This window comes from Larimichthys crocea, chromosome XIII (assembly GCF_000972845.2).
Source record: "Larimichthys crocea isolate SSNF chromosome XIII, L_crocea_2.0, whole genome shotgun sequence".
Taxonomy (NCBI): domain Eukaryota; kingdom Metazoa; phylum Chordata; class Actinopteri; family Sciaenidae; genus Larimichthys; species Larimichthys crocea.
Genome location: NC_040023.1, coordinates 26,495,087 through 26,515,171, shown reverse-complemented (window position 1 = coordinate 26,515,171; position 20,085 = coordinate 26,495,087). Strand labels below are relative to the sequence as shown.

The following is a 20,085-nucleotide window of genomic DNA, read 5'->3' as shown; positions in this document are numbered from 1 at the left end:
GTAGTCAAGGCAGGACTCCACATGTCTCACCAAAGACATTGGGGAGGCCTCGCTGCTATGCCAAGACGCATGGTCCCACCAATGGCCATCCAAATCTCCTGTAAGGTGGGGGGAAAGGGCGCACATACACGAGAGAGGACAGCGAGAGGGACCAGTGAGGACACCACAAACCACAACGGACAGACATTAACACACACACACATACAATAGACATACAGCACTAACCAAATCATCCAGACATTCATTTACACATATTCTCTCTCTCTCCCACACACACTCTCACATACTGCTTAAACTCAAAAGGTGTTCATCATGTGCAACTCTAAGATCCCTATTAGGGAAAGAAAGACGCAGCTCAGGCGATAATCACAGAAAGAATCAATAATGATTTGACCACCTCAACAATGTACAGATGTACAGGAGGACAGAGGTCTGCGTTCTCAGCACAGGACTCTCACTTTTGACTTTCATGACCATAAATGTTTCCTTCCTCTTTCCCTTGTCTTTCCGTAGGACATAGAATGAACCCCAACATCCATCTTTAACCTTGTCAAGATACAAACTCAACACAGACATGGACCAGAAATCACATTCTCTTAATATTTCATCCATTATAGGTGTTAAATTCAGAATTCATTTTGTGAAATATTTTTGAGAATTTCCGTTTCATTTCACATGTCTTATGAAACGTGCTGTATTGCTTATGACAATATGACAATATTGCTTTGAAGTCAGGGACTGTTCTTCCAGGACATCATTTTAATCCACTTATAAACGTTCTATGGAATGTGACTCTGGGTGAAGAGTGGCAACAATAATTAATTTCAGAAAGAAATTAGGTTTATAGAAAATGTGGTCTTCATTTTGAGAAAACAACCACTAATGTCACTTCCAAATGATATTGGCTATTCCACAATTAGTCTCTATTGTTAGCAGTGCCAGGGTTTTAAAATGAGATGGTACACCTGAAAGACCACCTCAGCTAACATGGCTATTAAATATAAAGGGCTGAGGCACCTTTTTTACTCATTAAATGTTCTTCTTTAATCTTTAATGAGTGTATACATCAAGGTCTGAATGGCTTACCCAAAAGCTATATGGTTTCCTGGGACCATAATTTAGAACTGTAATATTTTTCTAGATCTTGGTTTAAAGGTGCTGTCTGTATTTGGCAAACACAATCAGAGAGGAGTTTGGGATGGTTTCCATTCATTTTGGGGGAATAATCATTAAAAACTCTTGCTAGGACCCCACCTGTAAGTTCAGATCAGCAGACAACTCACATTTTGTTCAAACAAAGTTAGCATGCTGCTATCTTATCCTACAGTAGCTTCATCTGTAGAAGAGAGCAGGGCAGACCTCTAATGTGTTTAACTGAGGATTCAGATTGCAGTGCCACACAGCCTTAACTGACCTCAATCTATAGTGCACCAGGGAGAGCTTTTAAAGATGAGGCTCTGATTACAACTTCTGTAGTAGCACCAGTGAACACACAGCCTTGAGAAATACAGGCTGGTCAAGTGGGTGTGATGATATTACAGAATGGACAATTCTGGGACATTTTTTTTTCACTTTTTTCATATTTTCTCATCAATCACACTGAAGGGTTAGAGAGGAACTGATGGTGGTTAGTTTCTGTCAAAACAAACAAATATCATCTCACTGTGATCATCTGATCTGGTAAAAAGCTATGTATGCAAAATCAGCTCTGTCATTCTACAGACCCACGTGAGTGCACAGAGCAGAGAGATGGAGAGCACTTTCAATTTGATTAAGAGGCTTAAAAATCCAAGCTAATTAGAAATAGTGAGAAATATTGGATCAGAAGGTGGTGCTAAGATTCCCATTGGACAGAAGTATGGAGGTGAAGAGGACTGAAGGCTGAGACTGTTCAAAGATAGAGACGAGTCATTCCAGCTGTCTGACTGCTGAGAATCAGATCCTTCCTTTTGTTCCTGAGAACTTAGTGGGTGGCATACCCCTGCATTTAACATCCTATAATGAAGAGGTGATGGCCATTTAAATATTATTCGCTTACACTGGCAAGCCATTTTACAATTGAGAAATAAAGTGAATTAAGAAATGGTCCCAATGAAACTAAAGAATAGAAAGGATGGCGCATGGTCATTTAAACAATACAGAAAACCCATTTGGTGCTGACAGGCCTGTAGCAGACCCAGGTCACAACCACTTGTACATGTGCTGTTGTTGATTATACTTGTGTATGAATGTAACTGTAGTGAACCCTTAGGGCCAGAGGCACGGGTAAGGTCATCAAAACACTGTGCTTGTGCAACCCCTGGGCCATATACATCACATTTCACACACTTCACTTCCCCTGCAAAGAGCTGTAGAACCTAATGGATCTATACAGGACAGGCCTCCTTCAGGCATTATCTGACTGGGGATTCAATCTAAGGGAAATCAGGGACCTCTGATGGAAAGGCATAAAAATAGACTTTATATGCTTCTGGATGTAGAAGAGGAGGCAATGGGGGGCTGAAGTATACAAAGGTAAAGAGGAAGTGATTTTCAATCTAGAAAAAGCTGCATGAAGAGAAGAAGAAGAATGCTGTGTGAAAATAGTGCCACTGAATAAATATAGCATCATCTCCAAGTCTTCTAACAATATGAAAATATATACACAGCTGAACTAACATACTGGTGACAAAGACCTAATTTTGATGGATTATTCAGGTTGAATTCCTCATTTCATCATAGCATTGTCCATTGTTAGTCACTTTAGGTAACTGTTGATACAAGTTCTTCTTTACTACCAGATACCACCCAACAGTTCAGTCATATTGTTTAAGATTACTTCATTAGAGATAAAACAATGAACACGCCTAAAATATTACAAATAACCTGACATTGCCTGGCCTGCCTATCTTAAGCAATACGGGGTCAGGATCTTGCTCAAAGACACTTTAACATGTGGACCGGACAAGCTGGGGACTGAACCAATAGCCGTATGATTAATTATTATCATTAGTTATAGGAATTATGGCCCAAACTATAAAAGCATAAAACCAAAGTTGTAATAAACTAAAATGATCCTTTAATAAAGCTTTGGATATTATTTTTGCATTAGAAGTCGTACATTTGTAACTTTTACATTGCACGTTATTTCATTACAGAAATGTTGCATTTCTTTGGGGCTGCACTTTCTTTGAAATGACCCACCTTAAGCGTCATTGCCCTTTGTTATTGTGATCGTGTTTTAACACACTGCATATTAATATTAATACCCATATACATACCTGCCAGAGTAAAATGTTTTCCAATGACATTTCCACTCTTTTTCTTCATCTTCAGAGTCAGGCTAAGTTGCAAGGTCAGTCTGAGCCAAACAAACAAACTTTCCTTCTTCCCCCTCTCCCTCTCCTGTAACTATCCATCCATCAGTGCTAAAACTACTTACTGTACACAGTTATGCACCGTGATAAAACATTATGGATGTCCCCAGACAGGCTTTGCCCTCTGCGGCCCTCTAACCAACAGCTGACAACAGTGATTACCCTCTTTGCCTCCCAGCTGCCATTCCGTCGGCAGCATAAACACCAGAGCCCAGTTCAGCGTGGTAGGCACTCTCATTCTACAAGTCATTCGCCTAATGTGGCCATGATAGTCCAAACAGCTTAAGGCCTGCATTTATGATCAGGGGGAGGAGGAGGCTTATCATGTCATCCACCTTATGTTGAGACTTTAAGAGGTTTGCGTTTATTTGTCTACTCTGGAGCTACAGATAACATTTAAATCACATACATAGCTCATCTCAAGGTTACATGGGTTACAGTTTTACCTCAACCTCTGCCATCACACTCCTCCACTTCCTCCATCCCCCTCCTCAGCCCACCCTCAATGTCTGTCAGAAAGAATTTGAGTGGGCGCCTGCATGGAGGTACATACAGCCTTTCCTCTTTCTTCCCCCGAAGCTTTATTACCAGTAGCACGCCACAATTGGGCACTGATCCCCAGCGAGGCACTGTGTGGTTTTTCAGGGAGCAGGAAACTCATCTCAGCCATAAATTGTGAGCATCAGCAGTCTGCGCCCAGCCCTGCCGTTTCGCCCCGGTTCTGAAGCCCCACAAAATGCTGATTCAGGGCGAAGGCAGAGCGCAGGCAGTGGCGGAGTTCACCACCAGCAGGCTCTCCATCACTCTGACAGCTCAATAAAAACCAGTGTAAACTATTAATTGGATCATTAATTATTGATGCTGTTTTTACTACAATTCAAGGGGGTGAGAGCAGAAAAGAGGCAGGGGTGAAACAGTGTGTATGTTTAAACATAGTCACCATGCTAGGAAGGTAATACAGTGTCATGTTAAACCTCAGGTGGAGGCAAATCTTCAAACATGAATTTTTATTTTGAAACAAAAGGCCAAACTAACTTCTCTTATTAAGCACAAAATACATTGCCCATGAAGGTATAAAAGGTTAAATTAATACCGAGTATTTTTCTTGTGTCCAGGCTAGATAGCACAGACTACAAACTGAGGCGCAAAAACTGATTCCAAAAGCCATTAATGAGGATGTAACTTAGGCTGTCACTACACAATGTCCACCTCTCTGCTGTAGTTAGCCAGCCAGCCTCTCCTTTTCTGTCTGTTCGGCACTATTATGAGACTGCATGTCAGAGGAATCAATAAAGAGGAAAACACAGGGAGAGGACCATCGTGATAAATCAGTCTCCAGCACTCGCAGGCACGAGCCAGGCCCATTACAGCTAGCACACCCTCTCTCCTCCAGTCTCCTCCTCTCCTTGGTCTCCCCTCCTTCTCATCCCATCACGCCCTCCTCCTTCCTCAGCAGCCGCCTCGGGGTATCAGAGAGCTGAGAGCATGACGTGCACCCTGCTTGGCCTGCTGTTACACACCCATCTCCTGGCCCAGTCAAGCTGAGTGCACAAATCCCAAGACGCTGACAGGCCACATATGGCCAAAAGGTGCTTTCTGCCCTCTTTTTCATCTCGCTCCCGCTCTGACCTCACATGCAATTACAGTTGATGTTCTTTGCTTAGATCTGGGTTTTTGTTTGTTTGTTTTTGCCTTTTCCCACTCCTGCTGGGGGTAATTGCTCTCTACTGTAGCTAATCAAAGAGTGCTTGGTTTGCATGTTATAGTACATGCAGGGAGAATCCTTTCCTTGATTGGCTCAGTTTCTTTGCTGAAAAGTGATCAGTGTCTTTCTGGGAGCATCTAGAACACCTGTGCTGCCTGGTTCAGCTGCAATGCATCTATGACTTTCCCACAGTCATGCTAAATTTATTCCATTTGTAAACTCTATGCACTGCCAAAACTTCAGAGTGCAGACCTAACTCTATTATATAAGGTGTTTAATTATTATATTATTAATAGGCTCACACATGTCACATGTCCAAATATGGGGCCCAGACTCTGCGCTGTCTGTTACACAGTTACATAGTCTAGTGGCTCAATTCTACACAACCATTTATCAGACTCCCTGCATGCACCATATGTCAATTATACCTAAATAAATACCACACACAGCTACTTATCATCATCTGTCCAAGGACATTCTGTAGCTACTATGGAAAGTTATACTTATTGAGGTCAACAGTTCAACTCTTCATTTTGTTTTTCCTCTCTCTCCTACACAGGCTGACCTGTGGAGGAGGCAGACAGAGGCAGACAGAAACAACAGAAACTGACCCTCAAACCCCTGCTTTTCTCCCTATTTTTGTTCAACGGCTACCTGGAAACCTGGAAACTCCCACATCAATAATGTAGCGCTGGAGCTAGGCTGCTTCCTTCAGTGAAGAGAACAGTTACATAACAGAGCAGACCAGCTGAATTCCTCCCCTCTACTCCAGTTTAAACATTTCGAGCATGTGGCAGGCGCTTTGGTCTAGTGATACTGACAAACTGTGCTACTGTACTTTTCCCTTCCTATCTTTTATTCCTTCATTTGTCAACTGCACCTCGTCCTTTCTTTGTGTTCAGTGCTTTTAACATTTCTAAAGGTAAAGGCCTCCGTAATTACGGGTTTGACAACAAAATCAATTTGCAATTACGACAACTGTCAACCAGGTGGAGCAGTCAGGAAGCTAACAGCCTAAACAATTGCTTTTGATGTTGATTCTATGCAAAGTGGCATTTAATTCAGTCACTCTGTCTGTTTGCTTGCCAGTGCGTGTTTATAGACTTGGACAAGTGCACTTGTGTCTCCAAGCAGGTAGGACATTTGCCACAAGCGATCTGATGTCCATTTCTATTTTTCTGTTGGAGTTAAACAGCAGGACAGGCTGGCCAATACCTAGCATGCCATTTCAATTAGGTACACTAGAGTAAACCTGACCCACTGTGTGAAGACACATTTCACATTATTATTTGAATGTTTGGACAGTCAATAGAGACCATTCACCCCCAACCACCATCAGTTTTTACTCCCTTCTCCACTGGACTTAATTATAGGGATGTAACGATACATCGTGACACGATTAAAATCGGTACAAATGCGTGACGACTCGCATCGGTTGACAGAAAAAATGAATCGCGATTCTTGGCGAATGCGAGAGAAATAGGATATGTTGTTTTTCGTCTTTTTTTAAATTAGAAATAGGTTACGTTGTGGCCGCAGCTTCCGCTGCCGCGTCTGCCTTTCTGTGTCACACACACACACACACACACACACACACACACATGCGCAGTAGTGGTAATCGGCGTCAGGCCTGACTGTACCGTAAATGATACCATAACACAGACCCTCCAGGAATTCAACTTCAACGCAACTTCAGTGAATCCCCGTGAATTCAGGGCGGTGTTGCAATTTTAACCAATCACCGCAACTTCTCCGCAACTTCCGCGCAGTCTGCCCGGGGGATTAAACTCGGTCAGGGACGGTGCGGGAGGATCCCCTCGTGGGTCCTCTCCCCGGCGCTGAGGTGGTGCGCCGCGACCGGCTCTGCGTTTACAGCGCCCGGACCTCGCCGTTTCCCGGGGCCGTGGACTCTCATTAAAGGGTTAATGTGCTATCATCTTAATTTTTTTTATTTTCAGTTAGCTCATACTTGAAGCTGAAAGGTAATGGTCAGATCAGCTGCTGGCAGCCCTAATAAGAACACAAACTGCTTGAGACTTTCTGTAAAGAGAGATTTTTTCCTACAAATAAAAAGATAATTTTATTTGGTCATATTTTGTCTGTAGCTCATTTTGATTTAAAAAAAATCGTGAAAAAATCGTATCGTGAACAAAAAATCGTGACTCGAATCGAGTCGTGAGTTGAGTGTATCGTTACATCCCTACTTAATTATAATCCTGTTCCCACTTTGTAATGGCTCCACTGTTCCAGGAATGTCATCATTAGCATGGTAGGAGTGATAATATAACAGTATGGAAGTCATGAAGCCAAGGCTAACAGAAGTTACTGTATACAGCAGGAAAACATATAACCACCCTCTGTTCTTTTATTATTACCTTACCGTCATGCAGTGATGACAGAAAACTACTGAATAACGTAGACATTTGTTATTAACTCAGCTCACCTTGTTTCTCTAGACACCCACACCCTCTCCCTCTGTCTGTCAGTTATGTAACGCTGTCCGTTAGAACAGACTGATCGTGTGAAACAGCTAGGGTAGAAGTGTGCAATAAGATGACAGCAAAAGGAGCTTTCCATTCGTTCAAATCACAGCCGCACACATAAACACCCATCCACACTGAAACATATCTGACAGGCTCGTGAGTGCACGAGCCTCCTCCTCAAAGGCATGAGAACTGTAAATTCATAGATAAAACACATAAAACATAATCATGCTTTGCATATATGTAAGGCTCATTGTTTTTCGTCTGTAAAAAAATTTACTGAAAATGCTGGAATCTTATTTAAAAAATAGCAGATAGTAAACCACACTGTTAATCACATTTTACAATAAAGAACTACCACTACTTTTAGGAAGGCCTAAGTTAAAAAAAATGTGAATACAAATATGTGAATACAAATGAGTGGCTGATTATGCAAAAAATAATTCTAAATCTACATAATGTTTGCACTGAAAGTACATTTTTATCACTTCATTTGTTTTTGTTTTTAGTATTGATATTTTGTTTGTTTTTCTAGATTCATTTAGTTGTTTTGTTTGTTTGTTTTCCAAAAATAATGAGCCCTATACATGCAAATACACACAAACATACAAACATACAAAGCACATAAAGACTGTAGACTGGGGAATCTAAAGGTTATCTGAGTCAACAGCTGCAACAATCAATATCAATGTAACAACAACACAGCAACAAGATAATTATATTATATTAAATTATTATAGCTACATGAAATTTGTCTTTTTTTAACAACAACATTATGTCAGTAATACTAGAAAAGGATGGCTTTAGAATTCCATGAAAAAGCGTAAAAAATGTCTAAGTACACTAAATAAGGTATCTACATATAGTGAGTGAAGCAGAAAGAGAACAGACTGAGGATGTTGGTGTGTGTGGCCCCTACCTTTCTCACTGACTGACTCACTCTCTATCTCCACGTCTTCACAGCTGGTGTACTCCGGTGTGGTGGCCAGCTCCTCCTCCGAGCTGCTCAGTGACACCTGGCGCATCTTTCCTCCCTTTTTGGTTTTGTGGGGCTTGGGGGGTGGCGGGCGCACCGACTCCGACTGGTCCGAGCTGAGAGAGTCGTTCCTCAACATGCTCTCCATCTTTTCCCTCTTGGTCTTGCGGACAGCTGAGCTGGGGTCCAAGTGGTGTTGCTGCCTCCTCATGGGATCTCCGCCTAAACCCATGTCACCTCTCCGCAGATCCCCAGATCGGTCACCCAGCACAGGGCTACGGTGCGGCGTTGGGGGGCTGTGGTTGGAGGTTCTGTGGCCTCCAAGGCCAGGACCCATGGGCCCGGGGGAGGAACGGTCAACAGAGTAGGAACGCTGTCCCACCATAGGCGGCCGGCACTCAGTGAGATGCTGACGGGACAGCCGAATGGGGCCTGGGTCATCCTGCTCCGTGTAGGCCAGGGAGACATCACTATGGCGGCGCTCGTGCCTCAGGCGTCCCACCTCAGCGTGCATCCTCATCTGCTCCTCGTAGGGCTGCGGCTTAACAGGATAGCGTGCCAGGTTGGGGTCGCTGCGATAGCGCGCCTGGAATTCCTCCTGTCGCTGCCGCTGGAGGTCATACTCACTAGGTGGTCCATCTAGCTCCTGGTCCAGCGGGTATTCCTGGGAGTGCCAGCGTCCAGGGCCCCGCCGGTCCCGGTAGCCCATTCGTGCCGCATCCACATCTGGGTACATGTGTGGGCCCCGCGGAGCCCGCCGAGGGTCCCCATCCCCATAGTCAGACGGTGATCTGGGCATGCCGCCGTCCGTCGGGGCATACTGTGAGTGATCGCCCCCTTCCCTTTGGTCGTATTTTTGGTTTGGATCCCTGGATGCAGATGGGCTTCGTTTCCTGTAGACCAAAGAGTAGAAAACAAAGGAAAAGATTTAGTGGTTGCTCCACATGGAACCAGAGGTTCTATGATTCTTTTACTGTACAGTATGTAGCTATGTTTACTTAAGTGTAAAATATTTTGTGAGGTTTGTGCATGTATATTGATTTTGTTTAATCATATTTCCAGTGTGTCTGTCTGTGTCATGCATTAGGCTCACAAGGCTTTATCACACATCTCTGCGCAACTCTGCTAAGGCTGAAGCTTTCAGTCTGTAGTCTATAGCTTCACTTTACTTTGCCCTGCACTGTGCAGGCTTCAGTTCCTGTCAAAACCTGATGAAAGCCGGCCCTGTCTGTGTCACACACACATACACAGAAAGACAGAGAGAAATGGGACTAAGCTGCAGGATGCAGCATCACTCCCTCTTCTCACTGCATTAGACTCTATATGCTCCATAACATGGCTGACTAATGCTCTCGCAGCAAATTTTGTACATAGTAGACTTCTGATTTTATAGGAAATATGTGTACGGAAAAACATACTTCCTGAGCTGATCCAATTAAATAAGCTTTGCAACTTGTCTTCTCCAAACACACACGAAAAACAAGAAAACTCATGCAGCTGATATCCTGTTTTGGTTCTATAATTTGATTTAAAGGTTGCAGTCTTCACACAGCCAGTGTTGTATCTAATATTTGACTCTTTTAGTGCCATAGGCAATCTTTCATTTTCATTTTGATAGCAGCTGATTAATTTGTTGATATAGGTGCTTAAATCATCATCATTTGCAATGCCTTATAAACAACAGGATGACACAAGATTAACAACACAGCCTGCCTGGATATGACCTGTTTGTATTTCCAAATTAATAGTGTGGGTATGTGTGTGTGCGTGTGTGTGTATTTGTGTGTGTGTGTGCAAGGGGAGAGAGATGAGGTACCAGTGTATTGAGAACAGTGCATTGATAAATGATTCAGAGTTTCACAGATTGTATCTGTGTGTGCTCTGTAAAATGGACATGAAGGGATGTAGAGAGACCATAACAACATGTCTGCCCATTCATTTATCTCACTACCTTTTTCCTTCTGGTGAAAACATCTAATGCCACTCAGAAAAAAACATTTAAATGCACACTTAGTGAGAGTGTACACTAAAATCATACCACATACACACATACTATACTTCAGACCGTTGATAAACCAGAACGGTCCTCTTCGTGACGAGACTGAAGAGAAGTCAAATCTTGAAACAAGCACTGTTATATTGAAAATTACATGAAAATAACTTGCTAAGGTGGATATTTTCAAGTATGGTTAAAGTCAGGAGCCTCATATTTATGAAATTAGCTATCAATCATTTTATCATTGTCTGACTGTCAGAAAGGAAACCAGCCAGGAAGTGGATGAAAAGCCTGGACGAGGCTAACTGTGCGTTAATGCATTTATTCTTTTGTTGAGAATCAATTATTCATAAGCCACTTTTCTCCTACATTTCTCCCACTTTTCCTCCAAAATAATAATGACATTTTGGTGAGGAAAAAGCTCTGTGAAGCATCCCTTTAATTTTGTACGTGACAACCATCCATAAATTTCAAAGGGCTTCATAAATCACTGCTGCCAGCCTAGCTCACTGGCCAAGGTAAGGACTCCTCACATGTGATTGGCTGATTCACTGAACCACAGAGGGGGGTTTGGTCTCTGCCTACTGGATCACAAACCATTCAGGTTACTCTGAATGGAATAAATGTAGAGTACAATCGATATCAGTGCTGTGGTGAGGCACATGTGGAAAAACTGTGTTTGTGTTTTCTGCGTTGAATTTGATGTTGAACACCGAATAGTCTCACTAAAGTGAAGTGCCAGCTTTAAGGAGAGACAGAATGATGAATGAAGGCTGGGTACAGTTCAGGAACTACTGTACAGTTAACATTTGGGCTGTTAGAGTGGGGCAGAAGTTGAGCAATAGTGGGGTACAAAATGTGCAATGTAGCAACACTAGTACATAAAAAAATGACTTGATACCAGAGAGGACATAATCAAATAACTGTATGGTACAGTTACAGAAAAAATCCAAAATGCCAGAAAGAAAAAAAAAAAAGCTGCATGAATCCATATTTTATAGTAGAATTATTTTAGCAACAGATTAAATGACTATATATACATCAAAGGGACTGCATGTTGTGATGAGCTCACCACAGGACTTTTTAGCTTTTAATACAAAGGAAGTGTATTTATTTCTGAGATAATAGACACCACCCACTACATTATCTCATCTAAAGCAAATCCGAGATAAAAGATGGACAGTATTAGAACCAAACTAGCTGACTGATGAGTGATTTCTTGCAAATTGAGTAAAAAAATATCTTAGCACCAATGATGCACAAGAAATATGCCCACAACAAAAACAAGACTAATGGATGTGCACCTCGATGAACACAACCTTCTTTACAACAAAGACCTAGATAAAGTCTCTGTGATGCAGCTAGTGCGTGACCTCTCCTTCCTGCTTCGCATCAAAACAAATGCCTCCAATCACCTCAGCATCCAAATGCAGCCCCACTAGCAATTCAGACGCAGCTGGAGAAATGCAGGAGGATTTGTTGCATTATTCATGATCTGCTCCTGGACACTAAGTGAGCAGCGCTTCATTCACAAATCCAAAGTGAAGCGGCAGCAGAAATTATATGCTGGAGTAGGGGACAGGCAGCGTGACTTGGATGGGAAAAAATGTGGAGTGGAGGATGGGGGAGTGTGTGACGAGCATGAGAAACATCTCTTTATAGTCACTCCATGATGATAGAGGGTCGTGTTATGTGTGTGCATGTGTATGGGTGCATGTGTTCACTATGTGACTGTGTGTGCTGCACTAGCTGCCTGAGAAATGCTTCACTATGGCATGTCCTCAGGGCTTCAGGCTAATGTCCCGTCTGGGACGTTGTCTTGAAATCCTATACCCTGAACACACACATGCACAGAGAACATGCGCATCGCCCCTACACCAACACCAACACAAACATTAACAAACTGCCCTTTGATGAGCTCTAACTCATCCTGACACAAGTATCACATTTCCCTGCTCCCGTTTAGCCTTGGACGTTCTTCCTGTCCAAACAGAGAAATGTCTGTGGCAGCTAGTAAGCAAGCTAACAACGACACTCCGCTCCATCAGCATCTGCATCATGATGCTACTGCTGTCAGCCCTAAACCAGCCTTCAGTAAGTACAACAGAGCAGTGGCGCAGCACTAAATTTTGTACTGTGCATTATTCCCCCATTGCTCCAGCTGCCACTGCTACTGTAATAGCCTCTCTGCAGATACCTCTGAGCTCTGCACAGCTCTGCTGATCTTAGATTTGCATTCCATCCTCAGTGACACAGACACAGATACTGAGGTGAGAGACAAAACCTGAAAAGGGAAAGGGGGGAGAGGCATGAAGAAATACAACAGGAAAAATGCCAGTTAACAGTGTCCTATAGCTAAACATGCAGCTGGTGTGCATGGTGCATTCAGCCACACTTGGCAGGCTTGAGCATGAACAGGCAGGATGGGACACCATGAGATCGTGATGCCTGTGATGCTGCACAGAGGCCTGGCTTCTGCAACGATTGAGTCACGATCCACACAGTGACGTACTCCCTCCATCACATGCCCTTTTATAGCAAGATGTATGATGTCATCGCAGACATGGCACTGAGCGGCAGCACAGGCGGCGTGGTGTGCAACAGATTGACCAGCAGTGAATCATCCTAACAGGCTGACAACAGAGACGTATGTTCATTGTCTGCAGTGGACAGCGTGGGAATACAGGCCAGAGCCGCTGTACCATTCTGTACATTCCTGCTGTGGGAATAACAGCAGTCCTCATTACTGCTGTTGTCCTATTCGAAGCTATCTATAGAAATCCTCTGCTGTGACAGTGTATGAAGTGCGAGGCCTCTTTCAGTCGGCGACAAGGACGGAGATGACAATAAGATTCACTTCACCCCAAGACTTGAAGGACTTTTACAGGGGGAACAAGATTCATGCACCTCTGACACTGATTTCATGGTTATATATCTGAATAGGAAAAAGTGTCATGGGTTATCATCCACAGCAAAGGAGTGTACAAAGCATGTGGTGCAGAGGAAGTAAACCTTCTGGCTCTGTTATTCAGAAAATACACAGGCATCTCTAAGATGCATAAGATGTATAAACATGGCTCCTGCACAGCACAGCCCTATACCCCTCTAGTGCGCTGAAGGAAATTCCAATATTATAATCATCTTTTTTAAAGTACACTCTCCTTATCAAAAGCAGAATAATGTATCAAATCCATGGCTCACAAAAATCATGGGATTACACTATGGCCCGAAAGATTAAAAAGTGTGACCCTAAAAGATTAGAAGTGACCCGACATGCTTGCCATGATAAAACCTTTCTATGCTATTTTCTGCAACACGATACAAAAACCAATTGGTGAAATTCCCTGTTACACAGAGGTGTAATCAGAAGTGAGTCTGTCTGTGGCAAGGTTCTCTCATTCTGCCTCATCAGATGTGTTCCTGCTCTGACCTACTGACGGGATCCGATCAGAAACATCCACAGCCGGAGCCCGGTTCCCAGGCTGAATGGACTAGATTGTCTAACTGTGTCATTCTCTCAGTCTCTGTGTGTTCCTGTGTGTAACACTGCCACAGCTGTATGATGAAAGACCTGAGATCAAGCAGGAAGCCCCTGTGGTCGCAAATCATTAACGTTTGATGTGGGTTTATTATAAAAAGGTAGGGTTAACATACATACATTTACTTAGGGCATGTGCAGGCTTCACACCAGTTTACTGTATACTGTAGTAAGAACACTTCAGCCTTTAAACTCTTAAGCCATCTCTTTCACAGGAACAGTCCATACTAGTGATTAACAATACTGACTAAACTCATAATCAATCTTTTGCTCAATAATGGGATCATGATTATTTATCACATTATTCATCCATATATGGTTAAAACAAAAACTTGCCAACAGAACAAAAAGCCTTGATATTCATATTGCACTGAATAAAAATATATTAGAGTCCCACGTTACTTGTGAAGCTAAAATGCTCCCTTTTTTTGAAAATCATAATCTCTGTACAGTTCAAAACAAATGCCTGTGATTGGTCAAATGGATTTAATGCATCAGAGCAGACACTCTTAATACAAAGCATTGTGAGCAAAGGCAACATTTTGATTGTGATTATATGATTAATCTTGTGCCCCTCTCATATTATCTGCCTTTCTTTCCTCTCAAAGCGACTGTAATGACAAAGACAGTATTTAAAAAGGGTTAAAAAAAAATAAAGAGAAAATTTGTCTCAAGAATTCCACAGTTAGTGAATTAGACTATCTAGACTTTTGGCCACACACCCATTTGCCCAGAGGTTCTCTTGATATTCCATTTAAAACCGTAGAAATGCCACAAAGCTCAAAGATCAATAACTGAAAGACAATGGAGGAGTGATGAATCCTTCACAGATGTTGCATATGCAGGCAGCTTGACACATGTACACACTGACACACACACACTTACTCTCTCACCGCAATACCCTTGTTCAGCATTTCATAGATATTAGCTGCAGTGCAAACCTTTTTGTGATGCTGTAAAAACTAAGATGCCATGATGGCAAAGAAAACTACTCTTGTTAAGAATTAAATATAGATTTTACAGAAAAGAAAAAAAAATGACTCCAAATGTACTCCACAAATGCACAACCTACTGTATATGCAATCTGCCTTTCCTTCTGTTCTGTAATGTCACATAGACTTTGGAAATATCAACTACCAATTACAATTATCTACAGGAAACACAACCTACGTGGCTCCATTATATATTGTTGACATACTGGCATTCATTTTATTTGTAACAACATTAAATAAACAGTTACTTCATTTTCATACATTCTACATCAACTGCTTATAACAGATATAACCAGCCTTACTGAGAGTAATTGTCAGATCCTGTGATGTAGTTCAGTTCAAATCTCTGCCTGGATGCTCCGCGTAAACACATGGCTTTCTGTCTACAAACTGTTCAGAAAGCAGTTCAGTCCACTCCAAACTACTTAGCAACAAGGCTGGCTCACAGCCTATGATCAGATCCGTGTTGTTTTTCCAATCCTTTTCTCCTCTAAAATGTCCTTTTATTTCTAGAGGTCTATGGATGATCTTCACACAGCAGCGGTAAAAGTAGTCTTGCAGCAGTGCTCTTCAGAGAGTGTGTGACACCAGCTCTGTCCACTCTGCTGCTGAAGAAACATGTTAAATAAGAAAGCCAAAAGCAATCAAGGTGAAAATGCAACGCTGCCCCCGTGGGGATTGTGCCACCTCTACTTTGCGGATAATGGAGAGAAGTCAAATGAGAACAAATGAGTGGCGCCGTGTTGCAGATCTCTCTGCTTAGAGGGAATCTGGCCCACTAATGACAACAATACATCCTGGAATGGACTCTATTGAAATGAGATAACCAGAAAGAAAGCAAAAGCAGAAGAAAAACAAGCTGAATGTGCATGTCTCAACTGAGAGCAATCAGAGAGGAAGAGATGAGGGGAGGAAAAACGGTTTGAATGGTCCATTTACAGATGGAGGAGAGTTACAGACGTCACTCTCCCTTCTAAGACTTACTCAGCTGGCCGCTGCGGATGTGGGACGACCCTCAGAGTAAAAGAATCACATCCCCTCATCCACCCTGGTTACTACGTACAATCAAACTGGGTTAAAATCCGGCAGCAACCAGATAGTTTAGCTGCACTTCCTAATATCTGAACGATATTGGACCATCAGCATGACCTGCTGCTTGTTTCTGATAGGCTGCTGCGCCCACAGTGCCCTGCCACACTGCTGAATGTGGATAGATGGCACTGTTTATGACCCTGTTGCAAGGGCTTCTGGGGACCTGAAAGCGAGCTCACTTTCGGGTTTAATACCATCATCGTGTGATCGCTACGATTGGTTGGAGGTCGAGCAGCGACCCCATCCAACCTGCTGGCCGCTCAGTCCTCTGCCTGGGAAAGGATTACATTCCTTGGTTGATTACTAGCTGACATCTATCACCAATCGCAAGCAGAGCAGGTCTCACTTAATCTCATTCAGCCTGAGGTCTTATGATCCTTAAACTGAACAAAATACATGGTTTGTGTTTTTTTATACACAGCGTGGATTTACAAGCATCAAATCAAATGCAGAGGAAAGACAGAGAAATAGAGGGAGGGATAGAGAGATTTTGCTCCCCTGTAATTTCTGTGCATCACAAAAATGGATCAGTTTTTTCATAGTTCTGCATCATGATGACGTAGCTGGTTTTCAGTGACCTGGTTTGATAAGTCTACTTGCTGCATGTGTGTGTGTGTGTGTGTGTGTGTGTGTCTGTGGTTGGGTGGGTGTACTACAGCTGACTGTTATCTGGATGTTGTTAAAGTCTTTCTTCCTGCCTTTTTCTCTTCACTCTTCTGCCTCACCACCTTTCACATCTGTCACCATGTTTCTCTAATCGCTTTCCCTCCTTCACTCCTCCCTCCTCACCTCAGCCCTCCCACGAGACAGGCTTTGAGCTGGACTGATGATACGCTACTAGAGTATGTTGTGTTTGTGACGGCGGTGGTGACAGCTGACTGACGGGAGCGTGGAATCAGGGAGGGCAGGTGGGCGATGGGTTGTTGACACAGCGTTTCCCAGGATAGAGGTTCAAGGGAGGGGAAATGGTAAAGGACCTCTGGGGGTGTTTTATCATCCCAGACTCAGGGATGGGGCCAGACTGCACAGCTCTAAGTAGTTTTGAGTGGAGCGTGCATCTGACTGCCACTCTGGAAAACAAGACAAGCTAATGACATAAGTGATGACATGGCAAGCCTGAGAAGGACTCTGAATGGCACTGGTAAAGTTTGAATGTTTGTCAAAATTCTCTATGTTCTGCTTCATTATTGCATTTTTTTAGTTTTAATTTCAACTCCATTTCCAATAAATATCATATACTGAAACAGAATATATACCTCCCTGGCATCAATCTGACCAGTCAGGCTAAAGTTTAAGTCTATGCATTTCAAAAAGTGGGAAAAGTCAAACAGTTCTTGTTCTGTGCTGGAATAAAATATCCCATGGTGCTGTTAAGTGGTGCTCCAACTTCACTCCTTGAGTACACCCTGTCCTGCGAAGATTTTGTTCTGTATTTTCACTCCAGCACATCAGATCTATTTAAGAGTTCACACTTGATGCTGACACTGTTCAGGTACATATCCTTCTATTGCTCCAAGAAGAATGTCAATGATGTAAATGGAACAGGACTGTGAGAGAAAAGATGGACCAGTAACCTGCAGTAGAGCCGGTACTTAAGGACTAGGTTTAGAAACTGCTATACACACAGCAGTAAAGTTACCCAACAGCATTCCCATCAAATCTATCTTCATGTCACATGATGTAAAATGGACTGTGTAAGTCTTACCATGTCATCTTGTCTTTTCTGCTTATAGTAATTATATTATGTCTGAAATAATATGTCTGTTTGTTGATCACTGACTGCATTGACTTACTTACAACATCTGATAGTTATCTGAATAAAATAAAAGTTAACGCAACTAAAAGGCATTACAGCAGGACTGAAAGGCCTGGACTGAAACAAGGAGGTGGTTTGAGAAGTGCTCTTGCCAGATGTTGAGAAGGTGCAAAAGCATCTGTCTCTGATTCCAGATTAGTGAAACACTGACTGATATGTGTGGGTGAGGGCACAGTGTGAATGGCAGCCAGTGAAGACGAGCAAAACTTTTGTCTCGCTCATATCAACCCATGAGTCATGTGTTTGTGTTTGTTTATTGTTGCTACATAGCTAAACCAGAAAAAATGCATAAGCACCTTTAGCAACTTAGTTACAACTGCATAATTTAGATTTTTCCTCCAGCAGTCTTGGCAGCTACCATACAGCCTCAGTTGTACTACCATCACCCTCTGGACCAGAGTAAGGCTGACCTGATTTACATTTAACCAAGAGGGATTGTAATTAGATTTATGATCTGGCTAACGGAGAGGCTAAGTATTGAATAAAGTGCATTAAATCACATCTGGATTTTATCCGGATACAAGACACTTGCTAAGACAAGTTTAAATGAGGGTCACCTTTAATGCTGCTCATGCTCCACATAGTAAAGATAGAGAATGTAAATCATATCTTGACACTCTACTTACATTTTAAGAATCCACCTTACACTTAGGTTATCATTTATTACGTATGATAACCTAAGGTAGTCATGCATGCTGTTGCAACATTCAAACCTGTGAACATATGTCCCACTGTACACCCTAAATGTTCATATAAGATGTTTATGTAACAAAAGTCAAAATATACAAACAAATAAAAATGCTAAAGTACAGAACATACAGAAATGAATAAATTCCAATATGTTCTGTTTTAATGAAAACACATAAATAATAAGAAATGTAGCACACATGCACAGGGCCTGATGCCTGCTGCAGCACAGTTTCAGTCACAGTAACAGATGGCAGCCACTCAATTGCTTGGTCTCCCTGCTCTGTGGAAAGTGTCGTGTGAAGCAAGTGGACACAAAGTTGTGATCTGTGACTGTGTTCACTAATTGGCTCCAAGAACACAGGCTCCATCCTCCTGTCTAAGAGCAGACCGACCGGTGCCTTCTGTGTTCATGTTTATACTCTGTATGGTTAATACATCTTCCGCACTGCACCACCTGTTAGGTCTCCTTTTTAAGAAGAGACACCGCTCACACTCTATGTAGGCCAAGCCCCAACAGAATATGCCATTAAGATTAGCTACAAGTCAGGACTGTTACGCTGCTGCTTGCCTCTCCCCTCCCTACAGAGAAAGGTTAGAGAAGCAGAGCATGTGTACATTTTTTTTTATCATACTGCCAAAGAGTGCACAAAAGAAAAAAAAAATGCACACCTCTGTTAGAATTTAATAAAGCAAACACCTCTGTGGAGCAGACAAACAGCCAGACAGTTCACTGGGGCAAATTTGGAGCAGCACAGGAGTTCTGTCTGTAATTATGCTTATTGACTTCAGCTTGAATTGAACACAGCCACACTATAACCCAGAGAACTGTTGCAGGGCAGGGTATGGGTGTCCTCCTCAGGAGGGCCTGTATGTAATCAACACTACAACACTGGTAATTAACATTTTTACCAAGTTTTTGAACCTATAAGAAAATACATGTCACTGGCAGTCATCCGTGTCCAGATCTTACTGCTACATTACCACATTAAAGTCACCGTCATCCGAGTCAACCCCTCTAAAGAAACCACATAACACCCTGTGTGCAACATATGGGAAGCAGCATTTGACTTGCTCTGAGTAACACATACCTTCACTTCTATTGGATCTATAGGCCTTTTTCACAATCAACATTTTGACTTGTCACAGTATGAGCACAGGTGTAAATAATACAATAATGATGGCTAAGTTCCATTTAGCTGCTTCTGTTTCAGGGACCTGATATTGTTTATGCTGGCCAACTGCCACACTACCACGACTTACTGGAACACTTGAATAGAGCAGAGCCATCATTAATGCTATGAGTAACTACACCCATCACTTATGTCATGTTGTATTGACACACACTGGAGTTAATTAAACCACTGGAGGTCAGCAAAAACATAATCAGGGGATTTCAGGGGGATGATGGGTAACTTATGTGTTATGTTAGTGTTACTTTTAT

General features: G+C 42.5%; 1 protein-coding gene across 36 annotated transcripts in view; it reads right to left on the bottom strand.

Annotated features, from left to right (window-relative positions):
• rims2a (regulating synaptic membrane exocytosis 2a) overlaps positions 1–20,085 on the bottom strand; it is a 137,347-nt gene that overhangs the window by 61,932 nt on the left and 55,330 nt on the right. For 19 of the 36 annotated variants that reach the window (XM_027286466.1, XM_027286446.1, XM_027286447.1 and 16 more), the window contains 2 exons: positions 8,464–9,413; positions 31–98 (listed from right to left, as the gene is read on the bottom strand). In XM_027286466.1, coding sequence (XP_027142267.1) covers positions 31–98; positions 8,464–9,413 — 1,018 coding nt within the window. The remainder of the gene's footprint in view (positions 1–30; positions 99–8,463; positions 9,414–20,085) is intronic. The other 17 variants (XM_019256581.2, XM_019256578.2, XM_019256580.2 and 14 more) reach the window with 1 other exon arrangement.